Genomic DNA, 23,381 nt, shown 5'->3' with positions numbered 1-23,381 from the left:
TTCCTGTCTCAACCACTTTTCAAACCTCTAGCCTTTTTTCACTCATTTATCATAATCTCTGGAGCAAATCGTCCCAAGTTAATGTAGTTTTCCGTATATTCTACTACTAATAGCTTTCCTTGTCGAAGTTCTGCAAATTCGACTTCTTTCTGTTGTTTAATAAAATATGAAAAATACTCTACATTGAAGGCCTCCAGGAACACTTCCCAAGCTATTTGAGAGATTAAAGTTCCCCTCTTTAAACTCTACCATCACTCCGCCAGTCCTTTCAACATAAAGGTAGCTAGTTGTACTTTCTGTTATGGGGTCACCTCTATTACATTAAATAGTTTTTTGGTTTCATTTTTCTAGTCTTTAGCCACCAGCGGATCGGAGCCCACATTAAATGTCGGAGGATTGAACCTTCGATACTTCTCAATGTTACTCATGTCTACTCCACATTGATTACATTATATTGTCGGATGTACGAGGTCTCAACCTAAAAATCTCTCTCTTGGATCATCACTACTAGGCTTTCAACCACTCTACATAAGCAGTTAAAATCATTTTAGTGACTAGCTGTCTGTCCCACCTGTGGTGCTGGTGGAGCGGAAATGGGTCTTTAGTGAGTAGTATAGGTGCAAATGGATATGGGAGCGGCCTTTGAAAGGCAAAGAGGGGCACCTGATGAAAGGAAGGCACTCCCTGCGATGTTGTAGGTGGATCCTGAGGTGCTAGGGTGGATCCCCTCATAGGATGACCTCTGCCTCTCTTTATCCCATCTTCTTGTCTACTTGCATCACAATAGCCTCCGTCAGTCACTCGAACTAAAATGCATCTACAATCTATCACATAATTTAGTCTTAGGAACTTGCTCTGATACCAACTGTAAGACCCCTAAGTATTCTGTAGCTTCAAATTTCACTTGTGCCCCATTTATTTATATTCATGATCTCATTCAAATCCAAATAAACAATATACATTCAATCCAATGGTCACCTACATCAATCCTATTAGTTCTACTTTACAATTAATAGTTTTGAGTGACAAATAATCCAACAATAAAGAAAATATATGTCTAGTATAAAGAAGTAAACTTGTATGAATATCTAGTATAAATTTGGTATGTTAAAATCCAATTAACTTGATTTATCTACTTATTGTTCCACTGCCTAGGGCTATAGTTCCGAATCCTATCTTATTGTATCTGCAAATGACATACAATGAGTATACTCTAGCCTAATAGAATAAATTCAGAATTTCAAAGCAAATATGGAAATATATTTAAACCCTAATCCGACACTACTCCTAAACCTACAACACATTACTACCCTCACTCCTCCCTATGACCTTTTAGTAACACCTATTTGACAAGACCACCATCCTATTACCTCGACCCATCTATTCCTCTATGCACACGCAACTATCCCTCTTTAACTCACCTCATTAACTACTTTATCATATTCATACCAACCTCTATGCTACGATCCCTCACCCTACACCATCACACTATAACAATACCACCACAACATTACCTATAGAACACATCCCCTATATTTCCTGTGTACCCATACCGACCTTTATGGCCACACAAAAAAATTACCACATCAATATTCACACTCTATATAGTGAAAATACACACACAACCTCTCCCTACCACCACATCACAATCAACTGGAAACACCATCCATATATATATATATATGTATATATACCGGTCATGGTTCAGCTACTCATGCACACACCAGCCACACATACATATACACACCACATCTGTCTAGGTAATCACCAAATCAGAACCCGTGGAGCACAGTCCACACTCACACACACTGCTCCCAATCGACCACACATAGATATCAGTATTATGCATATATAGATACAGTCACGTCCCCCGAACTCTCACATACAGTGCACATTCACACACATCAGCCCTCAATCGGCCACACACACACTTATTTTCAATAGCACTAGCATCAACGCATCAACCTTCCTTTTTACCGTCGCCAATATCGGCGTACCTCCAGTTGACGACACCAACATCGGCACCTCAACACTTTGAAATAGCGAACGCACATCACTGTTCCAGTTTCATGTAGACTCTCTCTCTTACCTACAGTCTTTACTTAACACCCTTTCTAACTCATCTTCTCCCTCACTGAACATAAACCGAAACATATCATTCCCCACACTCTTGCTCCACGATTGGTCTCTTCCTTTCACTTCTACCACTAAACAATCTTTATTCACCGTTCTCCGCCACTCTACGCCCTCAGAATCTTGAATTAAACAACAAATTTGACCATATAGAGACTCATACTATATCACCATACTGAAGCCGAAATTGAGGATTTATTATAACTCTGGCTTCCATTGTCCCCTAGGTTTGTAGAACGCTTTCACTCGTATCTCTCTTCGACTCCCTCTACCAAATCTCCTTCTAACTTTCCTCAATCTCCCTTCTCCTTAGTAGTCCGATCTCCCCTCCCCTGTTTTCTTTTCTTTCTTTTTCTCTTTTTTTTTTCTTCTCAGCCCTCCCCTATTTATATTTCTCTTGTCACCTAATCTCAACCCTTCATTTTCCCCACCCCCCTCCCCCCTCTAAAAAAAAATCCCTCATCGTTCACCTAACCCTCAGTACATTACACTACGTCTAAAATCAATCTCCATTATTCAGAATGAAAAATAATAAGTCATTTAAATGCCCACCAAATTTTAGTATTGTAGTCTGATCGCCAAAAAAATCGAAACTGATCTAATATAATTTTTCAACAAAAATTCCATTCTCTCTCCCTTTTTGTTTTTTTTAATTGCGTAGATGTCTCACAGATAACTTGAGACATAAGTGACATATGCTAAAACATTAATAGTGATAATGGAACAAAAAAAAAAGAGCTTAAACAACATGAATTTTCCATATAAGATGGAACCTAAATTGAACAATCCAAACATGATTGACATAGTCATTTATTTACCTTTTTAATTTTGAATTTATTTTTATCTTTAATTTTTTAAATTCATTGCTATGGTTATTACTATTATCATGAAGTATGGGAAATCACTAATTACAAAATTTACAAACAAAACTAGAATATGGGGTTAAAAAATACATCAAACGGAAAAATAAACTGCAAGCCTAAAAAAAGAAAATAATTATAACAAATTCTTAATTGGTACATACACCAGTAGAAAAAAATATAAACTAAATTGAAATAGCACAAAACCAAAAGAAACTAAAATTCTTATACACAATCCACTATCATCACTTTCTTCATTTATAGGTTGCACAACCTAATTAAAATGAAATATAAAATTATATCTACACGTAAATCACATTGAACATGAAACCCATTTGCGTATTGAACGTCCTAAAAGCCAAATCCACACGAGCTGCAAAAAATGACACCTGAAACCTCAAAGATCCAACCCGGCCCAAACTGCACAAGCCCAGCCCATTTTTTCCAACCTTGAAACACGCTGTTTCCGGAGTGCTGAGCTCTTTGATTTCTTCTGGCTTGGATGGGCGACAAAGGAAGAGCAGACGAAGAGAGTGAAACGCGAGAGCAGAGCAGAGGGGCTGAGGTGCCATAACAGAAGCAAAGCTGCATGCGTGAAGAGGAAGAAGACAAAGATAAAAAGCCCGTTTGATCAGATCAAAGGCGAGGGAGGGGAGTTCTTCTTTGAAAACTTCTTCTTCCTTGTCCAGAGGGAGGGAAGAGCTATTTCCTCTTTTGGTAGTTCGGGCTGGGAGCGGGGAAAATCAGTGAGCAGAGAGGGAGGCGTTTAGGTTTATTTTTTGAGTGAGGGAAGACACAGGAACGAAGTCACCAAAGATAGAGACAAGTTAGGTAACTCTTTTATAAACCATTTACTAGATTCTTGAAAACAGAAATTTGAACTTGGTTTTGGAATTGTTTGAGTTGTTACGATGACCGTGTTTTGTTTGACTCTTGGGATTGAGAACTTTTATCTACGTTGAAATGAAAGTTCAATTCCTATTTCATCATGTCTTCCTCCTGATTAATCCGTTTCCATTTCAATCTTATTGTCTCTAGGCCAGTTCACCATTCTTCCTGTCTCAGTATTCTGGCCATAAACCGTCAGTTTTATCCATGCTTAGCTTGAGTTTGAGTTTGTATGGGTGGATGCCTGAAAAGGCTGGGTTAGTTGTGTGATGGTTGTTGAACTGTTTACTGTTAAGAGATATGACGATGAGGAGTTTGTTTTGGTTTAAATGCTCTTGCAGGTGTGGACTTTAATAGTAGATTGTATCTTGGTTTTCTTTGAATTTTTAGGTGTTTCTTTGATATTAAATGTCATTAAATGAGTTATTCTTGCGTGTTTTAGCATAGACTCAGTGGTTTTCTTGCCATGTTAATCTGTTTGAGCTGTATATGAAGTATTCTGTAGGATACTTAAACAATCTGGTGGGCTAGGTTGGCCTAAAATAAAAGAGAACAAGTTAGAAAACTCACCTACCAGTGTGTTTTCCTTGCTAACATAGATTGCCATGATTTTTCCTTGTGTTAACAATGAAATTAGAATATGACCATTTTTCGTAAATGCGTGTGACATAGGGAAGTTTTGTCTTTTCTAATCTTGTATCCTTATATGTCCCAAGCATGGCACTTTGGTTTGGTTCCTTCCTTTCAAGAATTTTTTTTGGGCTCGCTACTATGTCGAGGAAAGTTTACATTCTGTCCAAGTTGAAGCCATGTGAGTATTTGTTTCGATTATACCTCTGGTTTTCATTCTTTTCATTTTGATTAAATGATTACCCTAGAGTTTGATTCTGTCCAGGACTGGGATTCTTGGATGGGGTTGCTTTCCTAAGTGTGTTTATGTAGTCCCTCGTCTCCCTATAGTGGGTAAATCAATGTTGGACAAATTATGGTTAATTTGTATAGTTAGGAATTTGGGGATAAAAATATAGGCATCACAACTAGAGTTTTTTAAACATCATATTTAAGAAGTCTTAAGCATCACACTTAAGTGGTTTGATTATATCATACAACTAGAAGTTTAAGCAAATTTTAAAGTATTTTATTGGATAAGTAAATTTTGTTTCAAAAAGTGAAATCAGAAAGTTTATTTTGTTTCTTTCAATTGTTTTTGTTCTTTAATATTTTGACATTTTTAGTAATGTAGGTTACTTGTATAGTGCCATGAAAGGTGGCATTTTTAGGCTAGACTGGCTTGAGCTATTATACAATCTTATTTATAAAAAAACAAGCTATCATACCACCAATTGGCTAACCCCAACCATTTCGACCAGGCATTAGGCGTCTTGAAAGCCATGCATCTTATGTAGTTTTCAATACATTGGTTAACTCTCCTGGCCTGCCCATCTGATTGTGAGTGGTAGACTGAGCTGGAATGAAGTTTAATTCCCATCATCTTCATCAGTTCTTGCCAAAATTGGCTGGTAAACACCTTATTCCTGTCTGTGACAATGGACTAGGCATTCTAAGGAGTCTGTGAACCTGGTTCAAGAAAAGTCTGGTGAAGGATTGCGCAGTGAAGGGATGTGACAGTGCCAGGAAATGACTATACTTGGTGACCCAATCCACGACTACCAAAATTGTCTTTGCCCTCTGACTTTGGCGATGCTCTATTAAGTCCATTATTATATTGGTTGAAGCCTAATTGGGAATGTTCAGGGATTGCAGCAACCCTGGGTAGGTAAGCCGCATTTTCTTCTTTGCACCTTTAGCTAACTTCACATTTCCATCAACCCTTCCATATGTTGCTTCATCTTGGGCAAGTAAAATCACTGTCTCAACTTGCTATATATGACCCATATGCATGAATGTCCTCCTACTGGTGAGTCATGATGGTGTTGTAGTAGTTGCTCCCTTAATTGTGATCCATCTCCTGCATACAATTATACCTCAATACTCCTTCCTTGCAAGTATATGGGTTTCTGATGAGGGAGCCAACGTTAAGTCATGCTGGAGGCCTTGAGCCACTTCATCCACTTGGTAGGGTTGTTGAATTTCCTGCATCCAAGTGGGGACAAACAAGCTAAGGCATCCAAACAAGCTATAAGAATTAAGCTTTTCTCATTCGAAAATGAAACACCGTTTATGGTTTGAAATAAAATTAAAGTTTGGGTCATTTTGGGGACTAAAATGTAAAATGATTATGATTTGAGGAGTGAATTGGGTATTTGCCTTATTTTCTATGTTCAGGAAGTGCATGTAAATTTTCAGATTTTGTATCAATATGAGCTATCTTTATGTGGTAGAGCAATTATGCTTCTAGTTCAAGTATGTAAATCTATGCATTTATTATAATGAAATCTGTTTGGATATCCATACTCATGCTCTGCTTTTGGAGTCCCAGTTATTTGGGATGGACACTTGTAGTTGTAGTGCTTGTTCATGTGGGTTTATCGGTAAGATGAAAGTCATTATGATTTGTGGAGGTTAAGGCTCTGATCTGGGTTACTCTGGTATTGAACACTATCAGCTATTCTCTCATTTCTTGGTTGATGTGTTTTATCGATCGCCTTAATACATGTTACTTTCCAATGCAGAAATCTCTTTGTATTCTAAGTGGTTGTCTTCTAGACTCTTAAAGTGAATTACCCTTAATGTTAGTCGTAGTATGAGTCTACGTGTTATTTCATGCTCCTGTATAGGATTTTTTTAATATGTTAGTTGATTATGTTTTTAATTTTTGTTTGCACTCGGTGTTGTTCTTGATGATTGGATATGACTATGACTGTCTGAATGGTTTTTAAACTAATGTTACGTCCATTAGGTTTCGTTTATATCTAATGCAGATCTCATTCATTGATATGGCTCTGTACCCTGGTTATGAAAGAAGGCCATGATAATAAATGGCTATGCTTGGAACAAGTCCAGAATTTTTGGGTAACTAATTTATAATTCCACATTTAACTCAACTAGAAGATGATGAATATCTCTCAAAAAATGATAAAATGAAACTCATATGGATTTCACGTGGAACCAAAACAATGAACTTCAAATTCCATAAACTTTGATAGAATTTGGGACGCATTCTTCCAATTCCACGTGAACATTTATATAAAGTCGCTTTTTAATATTTTCTAATAGACTTTATATTATCTCCTAGTTGAATTAAGTGTTGATTTCTAAATGAATTTCACAAAATTTCTGAATTTGTTTCAAGCATAGTCTAAAAGAAAAAAGTGAAGACAGCAAGCAATTCATTTTGATTAAGAGGAAATGACATTTTAAATCATTGATGTTGCATTTGTATGATAGGTTGGGTAAGCTGCTGATTTAAAGGAAACATATTTATTTTCTCTTGGAGTCAAGTATTTGAGCATTTCGCCAAAGAAGGAAGAAGAAAGAAATGAGTGGAGAAGAGGAAGCAAGGGACAAGAGGTCAGTGGAGATGCGGCCAGGGATATTGGTTGTGGGATCCTCCTCTGTTGGCAAACGCACACTCTTTTCTCGTACTGCTCTTCCTGTCCAATTTATATATTTTTTTTCCTTAATATAATGTGAATTTGATCTACTTTTAGTTCTATTTCTTCTCGATTAACATAACTTCATCATTCTTTTAAAAGGATTTGATTCCTGACATGCCTACTCCTTTTCTCTGTTGTGCCACTTACAGCTCTTTTCGGATTTCGTTTTTATTTTTTCGCCTTTCAAGGTGAAAGAAGTAAGTAAACTAGTATCTGATATCAACCCCTGTTTGACGGTTTTTGACGGGGATGGACAAAATTATAACTTCCTTATATCGTACTTAACCTCTAATTATTTGCCCGCCAAAGTAGGATGTCCTAATTTATCTGACAATACTTTTTTGTCCTACTAGTAAATCTCTATTTTACTTTACTCTTTTCAGCCAAAGAAGGATGAAGTCAGGAATTTCATTTGTCTTTTTTATTATAATTAATTCCCAAACAAGGATTGATTACTATTCTATGTACTTTGTTTTAATCTTGAACTTCCAAACATAATGTTACCCTTTTGTCTACGTGTTCATTGTAGGAAAATTACTTCATGAACTTTGCTCCTTATATCACATCTTAAACTCTTTTTTAACTTTATGGGTATGCTTATTGTTTGTTGATAATTTCTTTCATTATTAGTAAAGTAGACTCCCTTTTTCTCTTAGAAATTAGGTTTGTATATTTTTCAATTTGTACCAAACTTCTGTCGTCAGAATTGTGTTTTGTTGTTTACATACTCAATTATTGGTTTCAACTTGAACTGTGTGCATGTCTGTTCTAGGATTACTCTCCTGTGATTTTGAAGATGCCCCAGACTTGTCATCCCAACCACTTTTACGTGGGTATGTTGACTCCATTAACTATTGGTTTCTTTCTAATTTCTCCAAAGTTTTGTCAGTAAGATGTGCCTTTTTATCAGGTGGACTATCAACACAAAGTATTACACAGCTGATGTTGCTGTGTGGATGAGTCATCTTTGTGATGGATTTTCAACTGTCAACATGACAATTTCTGACCAGTTGGCTGCATTGGTTATGGTCTTCGACATGACTGATGTTAGGTTCTTTTCATTACATCTTTTTTGGATTCTCAAATTTCATGGATGCTTGGATGCTCATCCTGGCATAATTTATGATGTGTAATGTCATACTTTTGTCCCTGCATGATTTGTTGATGCTCGACATAAATGTACTGTGCAGATATCAACCCTTGTTGCCCTTAAGGATTGGGTATCTTGCAATGATATTAAACGTTTTGACATACTATTGTGCATCGGGAACAAAGTGGATCTTGTTCCAGGTCATCCTGTTCATGCTGAATACAGAAGACACATGCTTAAGCTCACAGACAACTCAGCAAATGCTTATTCTGAACTTGGAGAGTATGGGATTTCTGAGACTGAAGGAAGTAGTCTATTAGGGGAGGAAGAACCTTCCTGGGATATAAGAAAATCATGTTTGGAATGGTGCCATGAACACAATATTGAATTCATTGAAGCGTGTGCCTCTAGTGCTGAGTTTGACAAATGTAAGCTCTTATCTTCTGGCCATAAATTGAATATTTAGTTTAATGATAGAAATTCTGCCAGAAAAAGGTTTTCAAGAAAAATGAAAAAGGACACAGTCTTTTTCAAAAGAAAGTATTAGAACGCATAATATCTTTCCTGCAAGAAGATTTGTAGATTACAAAAAGATGGTAAGTGCTATTTGTATTTAAAATACTTCTATTGGCTTCCCCTTTGTAAATAAATTACTGCAAAGGAGAAAGTGGAGTACCAATGTAAGTTTGATGACTGTGAATAACACCTAACCTAACAAATCAAGCAATTAAAGAAAGATCACACAGTATCTATGTAGAGATTTTTAAGCTGTTCTATACAGGTTTGTCAGTTGATGGGGATTTACAAGGAGTTGAGCGTCTATATGGTGCGCTCTCTGCTCATATGTGGCCTGGAATGATCTTAAAATCTGGGGATAAGATATCTGAACCATCCTTACCAGAGAGAGAAGGTTAGCCCGTGCCTCCCTCATTCATATCTGAGTTCCTTTCTTTGTCTAAAGATTTGTATTTGGTTTCTTATTTGTTAAGCGGACTGATACATGTTCTAATTCTCTATGACAGAGTTCTCTGAAGAAGAACCAGATTTTGAATTTGAGTATGAGGTGCTATCAGAGGGTTTGGCTGAACAATGGGATGAAACCAATGAAACATGGGTTTCTGCAGATGGAATTTATAGTCTCCCAGATGCAAGAGAAGCTGTTTGTCCATATACTCCATTTCCTGAAGGTTATCAAGAGAATTTAACTGGAGTTGATAAAGAAGAGACCGGGCCCTCAACATCTGCAGCGGAATTGCAGAATGAGGTTGGCAAGGGAGTGGGGTGCAATGAAGAAGGGTCTGACAAAGCTGCAGAATCAGATGAAGGTACACACTTCGATTTTGAGGATTTGGAACATTTGATGTCTGAGATAGGGAACATCCGTGACAACTTGAGACTAATGCCTGATTTTCAAAGGAGGGAAATGGCTGCTAAGTTGGCCTTGAAAATGGCTACTATGTTTGGGGGCAGCAGCGATGACGAGGACACAACATGATTGATCGAAGAGGGTATTAATTTTTGGTGCAACAACTTCTTGCATTCCTAAGTTTCATTCTACTAAACTTCCTGCTGTGTCACTATTGGGGGGATCAGGTAAGGGAAAAGGAGCTTCACAGTATGTATGTTGCACAATGAATATAACTATGCATGCAAGTTCTTGGGTAATTCCGTGAGTTCTTTTTGCTTTCTGCATCTCGTTTCTGCAAGCAATTAATCCAGGAAAGTATCAGTGTCCATGCCTATGTACCTAATCATTTTTGGCTCATTTCTTCGGAATATTTTTTTGAACTATTAGTTTATCTATAATGCTGGTCAATGTCAGGAGAGAGACTATATTGAATGTTTTGAATTCCAAATTATCATGTTGTGAAGGTGGCTGAACTGCGGATTTATGGAGAAAGTTGCTAGCTATATTAGTTGGCTTGCAATCAGACCTGAAATGTTTGAAAATTGTGCTCCTGAACCATGCGAAAATATTTTATCTTATTATCACCACTACCATCACCACAATGACGACAAGAGAGGTGTTGGCGAGTGTGGGCGGAGGTCTTTGTTGGCTAAGACTTGCCTTTACCATTCTTCTTAATTGATTTACGCACAAGAATCAATTAAGTTAATTGCTACAATAATTTGTAAAAGACTTGTATCTTTAGCATTTTTAAAATTTAAAGATTATTCAAATTATCTATGAAATAATAATTTGTTTTTTAAGAAATTGTGCATTATTTAGAATTGATTGTTTTTATAAAATATGTATATATATATATATATATATATATATATTAGCTTTATACGAGCAGATAAAGGCTATTAATAACAGAATATGAGGCTAATTATTTGAGCAAGGTATGCTGCTTCTCTACACATGTTCTATTTCTTTTGTTATTTATTCTTTAGTTTGTGGTTTCTACATTCTGTATATGTAGTTTACTTTTTGCACTTTCAGTACATATGGTGATGCATGAGATGTTAATTTGTGTCTTGAATAGTCTAGCGACAGATAGAATTTAGGTCAGAAATAGAAGAAATGTGGAGATTAAAGTGAAGAATTATTTAAAGTAGACTGAACAATATAATTTTAGATAACAAAAAGGTTGAAATAATAGCTAATAAAATCCTAATAAGGAAAGTCTTAATTCATTAGTTTTGTCTCAGTTTTAGGACCCGCAGCAAAGAACTCAGAGATGACTTCAAGGGGCATGCCCTTTGTCTCAGGAACCTTAGTAAAGACAAATATCCATGATATGCTGCACACCACCGCAAAGATCCCAAACACCCCCCCTAACCCTATTGCCTTGAGCATAACTGGAATTGTATATGTGACAATAATGTCTGCAACCCAAAAGGTGAGAGCACATATTGTGATACAGAGTCCTCTCACATTGGTAGGGAATATCTCTGAGCATATGATGTTTGGAATTGCCCCGAAACCCATCACGAAACAACTCAAGTACACCACTACACTTGCTGTTGATATAGTCGCATTAATTGCACTTCCCATTCTAATTGCACTACTAACTATTAACGCCACCAGTGCCACTACTAGAATAGGAATCGTGGCCAACATTATTCCCCTGTAACACCAAAAACGATATTAAATTATAGGATGGAAAATTTTGAGAATGTCACGTAAATAGATGGTACCCAATTGGTACCTTGTGAATATGTAAGAAAAAAAGAACAACATTAAATTTTTCATGAATTAGGATAATTATTTAATTCAAATTAAGAACGATTACCTTCTGCCAGTTACATCCATTAGCCTCATGGAAATCATGATGCACGGAAGCATTACCAACGATGTGAGAGCACTGATGAGGAGTGATATAGAATCTGAACCAATCCTCAATCCCAAATTTGATACTAGAACTGTCACACCTGCTTTTTCCAAAATTTGGGGAGTGTAAAATTGGACACCATTTATTCCTGCAAACTGCATCTCCAACCCGACTCCATATTAGTTACAATCAATAAATTATATATACTTCACATACATAATCCTAAACTTACATTCTGTTAACTTTGGGCTAGGAAAAAAAAGCAATGTATTAGTCTGATCTCACAGTGCGCGAACTTTAGATTTAAGATAGATTTGAAAGGGTTTTCAGAACCAAATGCAATAAATTATGACTCTATGGAAAGATATATGTAGGTAGCCTTTAATGCTTGTACCCCAAGTAGACATTTTCCTAGGCATTGCCGACAATGTTAAAGGATATAAAGACTTCAACATTTAGACAAAGCAAGTGATTGTGGGAAGAATTGTCAATGTTGATGAGAATTCTCACTGAAATTGGGATAAGGCAGTGGTTGAAACTTCATCAGTTCAACTTATATTTAGAGATACTGCTACAAATCAGTAAGTACCTATTGGGGAAGAGATACTGCTACAAATCAGAAAGTATCTATTGAGGAAGAGATATCAAATCTTGATTGTCAAGTAAATGCTGATCATGTAGTAAGAGGTACATAATCTCTTTAAGAAATTTATGATAAATGCAATATTTCCCTGTTAGAGTTGAAGCAGCTTTACAATAACTTAAGTGGGAGAAAGTGGAGGAAAGTTATATATGATTTTGAGAACAAGATTAGGTTCTTATTACCGAACATGTTAACAAGAAGATTATAGGACTTGAATATATATATAGAACCAAGTTGAATCCTGATGGTTCACTTGACATATTGAAGGCCAGATTGGATGTGAAAGAATACTCCAAGATCGTAGGATGGAAGTTCACTAATCCTTTTGCACTAGTAGCCAGATATGGTAGAGTGAAATTGATTATTACTTAGTAGCTCAAAACAATTTAGAATATTTATCAACTTGATATCAAATTAATCTTCTTGGAAAAGCTACTTGAATGGGGAAACTTATATTGAAGAACCACGAGGTTTTGAAGTTACAAGTTGAAAACTTGCATCAGTGAAGAATGTGAATGATTTTCAGCTCAAAATTTTCTCCTCTTTGTCTAATGTTAACAGAGCTAAACTAAACAAAAGGGACTAGAATAGTAGGAATGAAATGAAATTAAACAAAATTTCACCTGTTGAAGTATATACATGCCAACTCCAACAAATAATGCCCGTTTGACTCCCGGTTCAGAAAGATCCCTCCAACTTGGCCTTTTTGCAACAAGCTGTAAAGGGTGAACTTGGGGTTGGCTGACTAGTGCAGTAGCATGAATGAATTTATCTCCTTCTTCACTAATTTGATCAGCAGCATGATTTGAAACAATAGATCCACGCCTAGAAGCAGGACTACCCTCTTGGTGTAAATATATCCTTTGTGGTCCTCCAATCTTGTTAGACCATTTCCATGCCAATTGCCAACCACCACCTATATCTGTCATGCTGCTACTCGGTTCATCATCATTTCCTTGCATCATGCTACTATGGCATCTAAACATGGTGTCAGCTGGAAGCTGGCTAGGTGTGCCTGTGCCAGTAGCCTCGCGTGATAAGAAAGGTTTATGCAATTCCTCATTATCAGAATCAGTCACAACTGATACTGTAAGATCTTGATCGTCATCTTTTAGACTCTCGAAAATCCGATAGTCTTCTTGTTTCCCGTTTTGTGGTTCTGTACTCAACATACTCCCCATGTTTGAAAAAAGTGTTAGACTTCCTGTTTCGGAAAGTGGCTTGTCATGAATGCTTCCGAAAAGGGTAACTAAAGGATCAACAAGGGATAACCCAGGAGATGGAGGGCTTCCTTGGCTAGATACTGCAGCTAATAGGCTTTGGTCTTTCACAGGTTTGGCAACCCATGAAACTTCACCTTCTGGTCCATATAATCTAATTTCATCTTCTTTTATGGTCTCATGGTCGTCACTCAATGCATTGGCAGGACCAATTATGTATTCTTCTACTGATGTTTGATACCCAACTCCTAGTCCTTCAACTAGCAAAGCCAACTCACCTACACATGAAAACTAATATAAGAACACATTTAAAGAATAGTACAGTATTTACAGGGATAATTATAGGGATAAACCTAAAACATCTTGGTTTCCACGAAGTCTTTGCAAAATCCGTTTAGCTTCAATTATTCGACCTTTGCTGGCAAGCCATCGTGGAGATTCAGGCAAGAAAAAGAGTGTCAAGGCAAAATAAACAAGAGATAGAATGGAAAGAAGCCCAAGCATGAATCTCCAACTAGGTGAATCTTTTAAGGACATTCCAAACACCATACAATAAGCAAGGAAGGTTCCTGTAGATCCACACAACTGAGGAAATGTGTTTAAGAATCCTCTAATCTCTGTAGGAGCTGTCTCTGATATATAGATAGGAACTAAATTAAGAGCAAGACCGATAGCAAAGCCATCTAACAGTCTCGCCAAAATAAGTACATAAACATTAGGAGCCCATAACATGATCAAACCACAAATGAAATATAGGATAGATGATAGAATTAGCATTGGTCGTCTGCCATAGGAATCTGCTAATGGTCCGCATAATATACTCATAAATGTAGCTCCAATCAGTGACATGGCTAGAATTAGCCCTTCTGTTGTTGCTTCTTTTTCTAATTGAAATTCTCTCTTGATATAAAGAATGGCTCCTGCATCAATTATAACAATAATATATATAATCAACCTTCAATGTTCCTCTCACTAATTTCAAGTCAAACAAACACACGAGACGCATATACGTGTTAAACCTGAATTGCTAAATATACTTGCAAACCTCAATACATACATATCTGTATATTAATGATCATAATGGGCATATTTATGTGTGTGTATATATATATATATTGTAGTTACCGGCGATGGTTGCATTATCCCATCCTTGTATCATATTCCCAATTGTTGCAGCCACGGCCACAAGCACCACAGCCATCGTCATTTTATTACCCTCTTGGGACACACGTCTCGCCTGCAAACACAATTTAACCCATCTCGCAACTATAAATACAGATGTACATATATATAGGCATTGAAAGAAAAAGGCAAAGCAATTTGAAAAAGACGATTTGTGAATCGTAAAAGCTGTACCAATTTATGAGGATCCATAACTTCTATATGTATGTGTCTGTGTGTGTGTGTGTGTGTATACATTTAACGTGGGTTGGGGATGAAGTAATTACAAATCATGCGTACGTGGAAATATGATCAACAAGCTGCATATAATTAATCGAAAATCTCAGTTGCTATATATATATATTTGCTATATGCGTGTATGTGTATGTTTGTGTGTAAATTTAGATTTGCAAAATGGCTTGGATTGGAATTGATTTTTAATAATTATCAGTTTTGACCAATGCGTATTAGTTCTATTTGGTAATTTAACCAATTCCGTTTGACCCGATAATTTAGTTCCATTTTGTAGTTGGTGCTAATCATTTTGATAATATAAAATTAATTTGATAATCTTATAATTTGTCTGATGACAAATCCAAATAATTGTCAGATATATATATATATATATTGTATCCATACATGTAAAGTTAATAAAATATGAACATAAAAATAGATTTTGTAATAAATATTTAAAAAAAGATATATATTATTTTTTTAAAAATTACCACATGCAACCAATATTATTTAAATATTTTTGTGCACGTGATTGAGTATCGGTATACATGTAAATACGAACACGTAATGAAAATACTTGCATATGCATAGAAGTTAACTATAATCAACTGGTGACTATGTTAGTAAAAAACAAATAATATTTTATGTATAATTCTCTGTGTACTATTTTTTTTTTTTTTTCTTCAACACTTTTTTTTTTTTGTAGTTAAAAAAATTCAATGTAATCTTCTTGCTAATACATTTATTCTGTGCTAGTAAGTTGAATATATGATTATTGTTAATTAAACAAAGTTTTATGTAATAGAAAAAATATTTAATATTTAATTATTTTTAATATAATAAAAAAGATTAAGTTGGTCTTTTAACATTTTTTTTTATTTCGCATTCGTTGACCTAGAAAAAATAATTGATTTTTGAATTTAAAAAAAAAAAAATAAAGAGCACAGCAGGGGAGCTGGTAAGTGAAACAGACGAAGAAGAATAGGAGATTTTAATAGCTTGATCGTAAATAGTTTTAAAATTTTTAACAATTACAAAACTAATTAAATTCAATATCATAAAATTATTGTAACTAACGACTGCATGATAATTAATACCCTATTTATAATCAAAATTGGTCATTGCCTAAAGATCAGACTATGCATTTAAAGTTAAACTAAAATTGATTATTTATAAATTTAGACTCATAAGTCTAGGGTTAGATACCCTTCTTTAAATTATGTAGACCATAGAAGAAATTAATTAATGAGAAAACAAAAAGAACGTGTACGGTGAAATATGACGTCATAGAGGGGCATTGAGGTAATTTTCCAAGATCCTAATCCCTATATAAAAAGGCACCCTCTGCAGAGTCAAGCGCATTGGTTAATTTGAAATTGAAATCAAAAAAGGAATGTGGAAGCTCAAGGTAAGTGAGGGAGAGAATGAGGCGTGGGTTACTAGTGTGAACAATCACATAGGCAGAATGTTCTGGGAGTTTGATCCAGACGCTGGGACTCCAGATGAACGAGCTCAAGTTGATCAACTCCGAAATCACTTCACCAGCAATCGTTTCCGATGCAAGCAAAGTTCCGATCTCATGATGCGACTTCAGGTTTATTCCTTGTTATATTTGAATTCATTTCGTTAAATCCTTATATGTACATGCATAGATAGATTCATATTGCATATTCCAGTTTGCAAGGGATCAGAATCATGTTCCGGAATGGGGAGAAAATAAATTAGTTAAAGTGGAAAAAACGGAGGATATAACCAAGGGAATGGTGCGCGACATTTTAAGAAGAGCTGTTGGCTTCTACGGGAGCCTGCAAGTTGAAGATGGATTCTGGCCTTCTGACTACGGAGGCCCTTTGTTTCTCATGCCTGGCCTGGTAATTTATTTCTTCAATTAACAATAATCATATTTAACTATGCCTGCATATCTTTTATTTTTTCTTGTTTTCCTTCTCCGAGGAAAAGGTAAGCTTCTTTTGAGTAATCATTTATTGCAGAACCATGGGGTAGCCTAGGAATCACGTTAGAGAAGTAATCAACTTATATTCCGTAGATTGGTGAGCTTACAAATTCGAGATCTAGTATAAGTTTTAAATTGTCATTTGCAACCTTCTAAGTTCTTTTTTTCTTTTTAAGATCAACGAATTTATTAAATGATTAATAACCTGAAAACAAAGCAATCATTCCTAGTTTTCTTTAATATCCAATCATGATATAAATATCGAATTCTTAATTGAGAAATTGGTCATGAAAGAGCTTATTTGATCAAATTTCAAATGTGTTTGGCTTTAACTTATTCTACCGAAGCTTATACAAGTTAAAAGATTTTAAGAAAGGTATAAACTAATATAATTGTTTTTAATAAGTAAGCTATTGAAATATTTAGCTGGCATGAATTTATTGAGCTATATTAATTTATTTATATATTCGTCAAAGATAAAATTAGTAAGATTATACAGACTTGGACAAACACGGTCTTAATGATATATAGCCGCATTATAAATTAATGATGTATTTAAAGTGATTGTCTGCTTCCAAGTACAGATTTTAAAGGAAGATGATGACAATTATGTAGGGCTACAAGTTCCATTCAAATGTTCTGTGGTCCCCATTTCATTTTAATTTTCTTCTCAATTAATGCTATCCTAATAATGACAAAATATAAAACAAAATGTAAGGAGGCAGATATGAAAAAACACACATTATATATATATATATATATAAATTGTAAATCTTCAATCATTCAAAGTCAAAAACAAATCCCGCATCTATCATCTAACTGTATATGAACACGCAGGAATAAATTTTATGGGACCAGCCCATGCAGGGGACGTAATCTCCAATTCTAAAAACATAAATTTAATTTCAAATACACACATGGGTTGGTTTAAATTCATTTATTTGTTTATTTATTATAATTATGATAACAAATTAAAATTGTGGGTGTAGGTGATTGGTTTATATGTGACGGGAGGTCTGAGCACAGTATTGGCAGCTCCTCATCGTGAAGAAATGTGCCGCTATATATACAACCACCAGGTGTGTATATTCATTCTTTTTTCTGGGTATAATATTTAACCCAATCTGATCTGATCCGATTATTATATAAAATGTAGGAACGTAAATAATTGCACTTTCAATAGGAATGATGATAATAATAACTAACAAATTATAAAAATGGTCATTTTCAATTATTAATTATGTTGTTTGTTTATTTATGTGTGGGGGGACAGACAAGGGAACAAAAAAAGGGTGTGGAAGTGGTGTAATTAAAGAATTACATTTTTGTCTTATTATTATTATTTTTTTTTTTAAAAAAAAAAAGAAAAATGTTGGTGTGAACTGACATCCAGAATGAGGACGGGGGTTGGGGATTGCATATAGAAGGGCCCAGCACAATGTTCGGTACGGTTCTATCATATGTCACCTTGAGACTTCTTGGGGAAGAAATGGACGGTGGTGATGGAGCCATGGATACAGGCAGACGTTGGATTGTTGATCGCGGCGGAGTCGTTTTCGTTCCCTCGTGGGGCAAGATCTGGCTTTCGGTATCAGACTGTAAATATAATTATCAAGCTTTACTTACTTCTCTGTTGTAGTATTTAATAGTTAAATAAATAAATAATTTTAGATACTCGGAGCGTACGAGTGGAGTGGCAATAATCCACTGCAACCAGAGACGTGGCTTCAACCTTACTCTCTGCCCACACATCCAGGTACTTCAAAGAAACCCTTGTACTTTTGTTGAAAAAGATATTTCTCAAGTTCTATTTGGAATTATTGGTATTTAATTTTTTTTATAAAAAAAAATATATAATTTACCTATTGACCCTTGAAATTATAGGACGGATGTGGTGTCACTGTCGCATGGTATATTTGTCCATGTCATATTTGTATGGAAAGAGATTTGTGGGACCCGTCAGTTCTTTGATTTTGTCACTCAGAACAGAGCTATACACCACCCCCTATCACCTTGTTGATTGGGACCGCGCCAGAAATCGTTGTGCCAAGGTATTGCTTTTAGGTAGAACATTTACATGATAAAATGAGGTATAGTAAATAAATAATTATATGGTACATAGTTACAGAATTAGTAATTGACTGAAAATTTAAATATATTATTATTATTATTATTATTATTACGTAAATTTGGCAACCAACTAAAAAGTTAATTCCATTTTTATATTTAAAAAACTTAAATAGCTAACCAAACCAAAAAATTAAAATTTTTTGACATATTATATACATTTAGTTATAATATATAAATAACAGTAACCGATTAACATTTTTTTTTTATAATTAGAATATCGTAAGATTTTTTATCATATTTTTTTGTAATTAATTAAAAATAAAATTCTATTGAAATACATCATATCTAACTTTTTAATAAATTATCTGCATGTTGGATGAGTACGATGAATAAATTAATTATTAAAAATTTATATAATGTAATTTTAAAATTTATAATCAAATAAAATTTAAATTCTATATCTTTCATTATGTATATTTAAATTATAATATAATAAAAAAATTTAATTAAAATATGATAATAATTTTTCATTAAATTACGATTAAACTCTATAACTACTAGTTAAGGTTCTTTGTCACTAACTAGAAACAAAATTTTATTTTAAAATATGTACAGTACTACACTAATTTATTTAAAAGAAAATATTATGTGACAATTTTTATCCCTCTTTTGTTTACATAATCGGTTCCCACTTAGAACCGTACCTCCTGTCAAATTTATTTGACTTATTATAATTATTTTCCGACGCCATATCTTATTCATTTTTATTCACAATGCATAATCTTAGTGTATTAGTCTACTCAATTAATTTTCTTAAATTGGTTTTCTTATAAGATCTTATCTACGCATATTAATCACAAAGTTTTGATTATACAAGAGAGCTTTATTAATTTAAATCCACAACTTTATAATGGCAAATATCAAAAAAACATGAAAATTTCAAAGTGATATTGTTATGGATAGCCGAATTATTTAGACTTTTTGATAGTTAGACTGTATTTATGAATGTTTTAAATATTTGACCGTATTTATGTAAATAGTAATTTTGATTAATTAAGAGTGTTAGTAGGAAGACTTGTATTATCCACATCCACTGGTACAAGACATACTGTGGGGATATCTTCACAAAGTGGTGGAGCCTATGCTTATGAACTGGCCCTTTTCTAAGCTCAGAAACAAGGCCCTTCAAACCATCATGCAACACATCCACCAAGAAGATCAAAGTACTCAATATACCTGTCTTGCTCCGGTCAACAAGGTAACATTTCCTCTTTTCTTAATTAAATTTCTCTATATATGCTACTATTTTACTTATATATGTACGTTGGTTCTACGTATAGGTGCTAAACATGATCTGCTGCTGGGTGGAAGACCCAAATTCAGATGCCTATAAGTACCATCTTTCTAGAATTAAAGATTATCTCTGGATAGCTGAGGATGGCATGAAAATGCAGGTACAGTTTCTCCTTTTTCTTTCTTATATTAAATGTTATTAATATTATATTATATTATATGTTGTTAATAAAATTTAATATTTCTCAATAATCTACTGTATTATATTACAGTATTTTATTTGAAAAAAAAAAAGAATTGAGTAATATTTGTCTTGGTTTAATTGGCAGGGATATAATGGGTCACAATTTTGGGATGTGGCCTTCGCTGTTCAAGCAATTGTTGCCACAAACCTGGTAGATGAATACGGCTTAATACTTAAGAAAGCACACAATTTCGTTAAAAACACTCAAGTGCGTGCTAATTAATTTCTTTTCATCATTAATTGCTTCTACATGTACGTATGTATGTGTATATATATATATATATATATATCTATATATATTCACACCAATTAATTAACTAATTAAAATAATGATGAAAATTAGGTGAGGGAAAATAGCTCCGGTGAACCCCAAACGTGGTATCGCCACATTTCTAAAGGAGGATGGCCTTTTTCCACACCCGACAATGGTTGGCCCGTTTCTGATTGTACTGCCGAAGGTTTGAAGGTAGTAACTCTAATTTCTTGTCTCACATTTAATAACTTATTTTTGTGTAAATGTGGTATTCTTTTTTATATTATGGGAAATAGAAAATTCTGAGATATAAGTGAAATTTATGAAATTATTTACGAGTCAATCAGTAATAATAAAATGATATAACACATTTTTATACCCAAAAAAAAAAAATAAATATAATTTATTATTCTTTGTATCATTAGATGGCAGTTAAAACCCAATTGAGAATGATTAATGAAACATAATAAATTGTTTAATATATCCAAGTGTAATAATGCAGGTAGCAGTGTTATTATCTAAGATGCCAACTGAGATTGTAGGAGAAGCAATACCGACTGAACAATTATACGATGCCGTTAATCTGATGTTATCTTTACAGGTACATACTTACTTGTAATTAATTAACTAATTAATTATGCTTTATCAAGCTGATTCGCTGAATGCAATTTTAAACTGAACATATATAGAACAAAAATGGAGGATTTGCATCATATGAGCTGACAAGATCTTATCCATGGCTGGAGGTAGGCCATTCATTCTTTCATTGATATGTTAATTTGACAAATACAACTATTGAGTTCTTGTTTTAAATGCATCAGATAATCAATCCATCTGAAACATTTGGAGATATCGTCATAGATTATCCGTAAGACAACCAATACTTACTTACATACATAAAATGTCATAAGAAAATTTACCTGGAATTTTGAATAATGTTTTTAAATTGTATGGTTATAGGTACGTGGAATGCACATCGGCTGCAATTCAGGGACTGAAAGCATTCACAAAACTGCATCCTGGATATAGAAGAAAAGAAATCAGTAATTGCATCCAAAAGGCTCTTCACTTCATTGAGAACATTCAGCAGGCTGATGGGTCGTGGTATACAACAGACTCTATAACCTTTTCTTTTCTTCTTAACCATTACAATCTTCTTTACATCGTTCTAGTAACTGTTAGTCTATTTTTCGATTGATGCTTGTCAATTTTATACGAGGTCATACTATTTTTTGCTATATTATTGTATAATTGTATTGGTGATTCCTGAATAGACCAACTCTGTAAGTAATTAATAATGGAATGGTTAATTTGGGACTAATGATGAGTATTAATGTAAATTAGGTATGGATCGTGGGGGATATGTTATACTTATGGCACTTGGTTTGGAATAAAAGGGTTGGTGAATGGAGGCAGAAGCTACGAGGATAGTCATCACGTCAGAAAAGCTTGTGATTTCCTTTTATCCAAACAGCTTCCTTGTGGCGGATGGGGAGAGAGCTTTCTTTCCTCCCAAAACAAGGTTTTTTTCTCTTTTTTTGATAATTTTATTCTTCAAATAATCTATCTATTATCTATATGTGGGTATATATATATATATATATATATATATATATATGTATATGTATGTATGTACACATTTAATCATCTCAGAACATGATGATAGGTGTATACAAACTTACCCGAGAACAAGTCGCATCTGGTAAACACTTCCTGGGCAATGTTAGCTCTCATTGAAGCTGGACAGGTAAAAGAAGTAAATAATGATAATAACAAAAGAGGACAATATTATTTTTATTATTCTCATGATTGATCAACTTAATTTATTGATATACATTATAGGCTAAGAGAGATCCCACCCCACTGCATCGTGCCGCAAGAGTACTGATCAATTCACAGATGGAAAACGGAGACTTTCCACAGCAGGTACATTTACATATATATATATATATATATATATATATATATATATATAACACCATGTTCATGATTACTATTAAAATTAAGGCCTATGAAGAGTAATATGTAATTCATCACTGCTTATCATTTTCTGTCATATTCCATTAATCCTTATATTTTGACTTGTCTTTTCATGGTTCGCTACAGGAAATTATTGGAGTTTTCAACAAGAACTGTATGATAAGTTATTCTGCTTACAGAAATGTCTTCCCCGTATGGGCCCTCGGAGAGTATCTCAATCTAGTTTTATTACCTTCCCAAAACCAGTGACAGTATATATATATATATATATACAAGCTTCTGTCCCAATAAATTAATCAAACTCTCATCAACAATGTACAAGTTTCTGTATATATGTGTGTGTGTGTGTATTGTTCTATATATTATTTAAGCTTCATTTTGATTTCTTGTTTGGTTCAGTTTAGTTCAAATCCTGATTTCATGAAATAGTAATGAAAATACAATAAAAACTTTATTAAAAATAACATTGTAATCTCAAGATTTTTATGACATACTTTAAATTAAGGGTGTGAATTATAATTAA

General features: G+C 34.2%; 3 protein-coding genes across 9 annotated transcripts; 2 read left to right on the top strand and 1 right to left on the bottom strand.

Moving 5' to 3' along the window:
* Positions 1-3,475: 3,475 nt before the first annotated feature.
* LOC110811349 (GTP binding protein) lies at positions 3,476-10,743 on the top strand. Of its 7 annotated transcripts, none has more exons than XM_022037829.2 (8): positions 3,476-3,819; positions 6,742-6,854; positions 7,230-7,423; positions 8,211-8,271; positions 8,349-8,484; positions 8,629-8,956; positions 9,310-9,438; positions 9,551-10,743. In XM_022037829.2, exons 3-8 carry the CDS (start codon positions 7,321-7,323, stop codon positions 10,021-10,023), a joined length of 1,230 nt encoding a protein of 409 aa, XP_021893521.1. In that variant the 5' UTR covers positions 3,476-3,819; positions 6,742-6,854; positions 7,230-7,320; the 3' UTR covers positions 10,024-10,743. The 7 variants fall into 7 exon arrangements, with proteins under 7 accessions (XP_021893521.1, XP_021893520.1, XP_021893519.1 ...); XM_022037828.2 differs by having other exon boundaries at positions 3,476-3,824; positions 6,764-6,854; XM_022037827.2 differs by having other exon boundaries at positions 3,476-3,824.
* A 255-nt stretch (positions 10,744-10,998) lies between these two features.
* Positions 10,999-15,124, bottom strand: LOC110811346 (monosaccharide-sensing protein 3-like). Its single transcript, XM_022037823.2, has 6 exons — positions 15,026-15,124; positions 14,795-14,906; positions 14,023-14,589; positions 13,073-13,947; positions 11,768-11,961; positions 10,999-11,602 (listed from the first exon to the last, which is right to left on the bottom strand). Exons 1-6 carry the CDS (start codon positions 15,086-15,088, stop codon positions 11,161-11,163), a joined length of 2,253 nt encoding a protein of 750 aa, XP_021893515.2. The 5' UTR covers positions 15,089-15,124; the 3' UTR covers positions 10,999-11,160.
* A 1,292-nt stretch (positions 15,125-16,416) lies between these two features.
* On the top strand, positions 16,417-23,268 carry LOC110811331 (cycloartenol synthase 2-like). Its single transcript, XM_088208729.1, has 18 exons — positions 16,417-16,658; positions 16,741-16,935; positions 18,008-18,097; positions 18,412-18,606; positions 18,690-18,774; positions 18,903-19,069; positions 20,158-20,346; positions 20,429-20,542; positions 20,711-20,833; positions 20,969-21,091; positions 21,381-21,479; positions 21,568-21,624; positions 21,700-21,746; positions 21,839-21,982; positions 22,223-22,400; positions 22,545-22,625; positions 22,721-22,804; positions 22,985-23,268. The coding sequence occupies exons 1-18, from the start codon at positions 16,458-16,460 to the stop codon at positions 23,105-23,107; spliced, it is 2,295 nt and encodes a 764-aa protein (XP_088064855.1). The 5' UTR covers positions 16,417-16,457; the 3' UTR covers positions 23,108-23,268.
* Positions 23,269-23,381: the final 113 nt, after the last annotated feature.

The sequence above is a fragment of the Carica papaya genome, chromosome 7 (assembly GCF_054855325.1).
Source record: "Carica papaya isolate Zhongbai chromosome 7, ASM5485532v1, whole genome shotgun sequence".
Lineage (NCBI taxonomy): Eukaryota > Viridiplantae > Streptophyta > Magnoliopsida > Brassicales > Caricaceae > Carica > Carica papaya.
The sequence above is the reverse complement of the archived record's forward strand: the minus strand, read 5'-3'. Positions and strand labels throughout refer to the sequence as shown.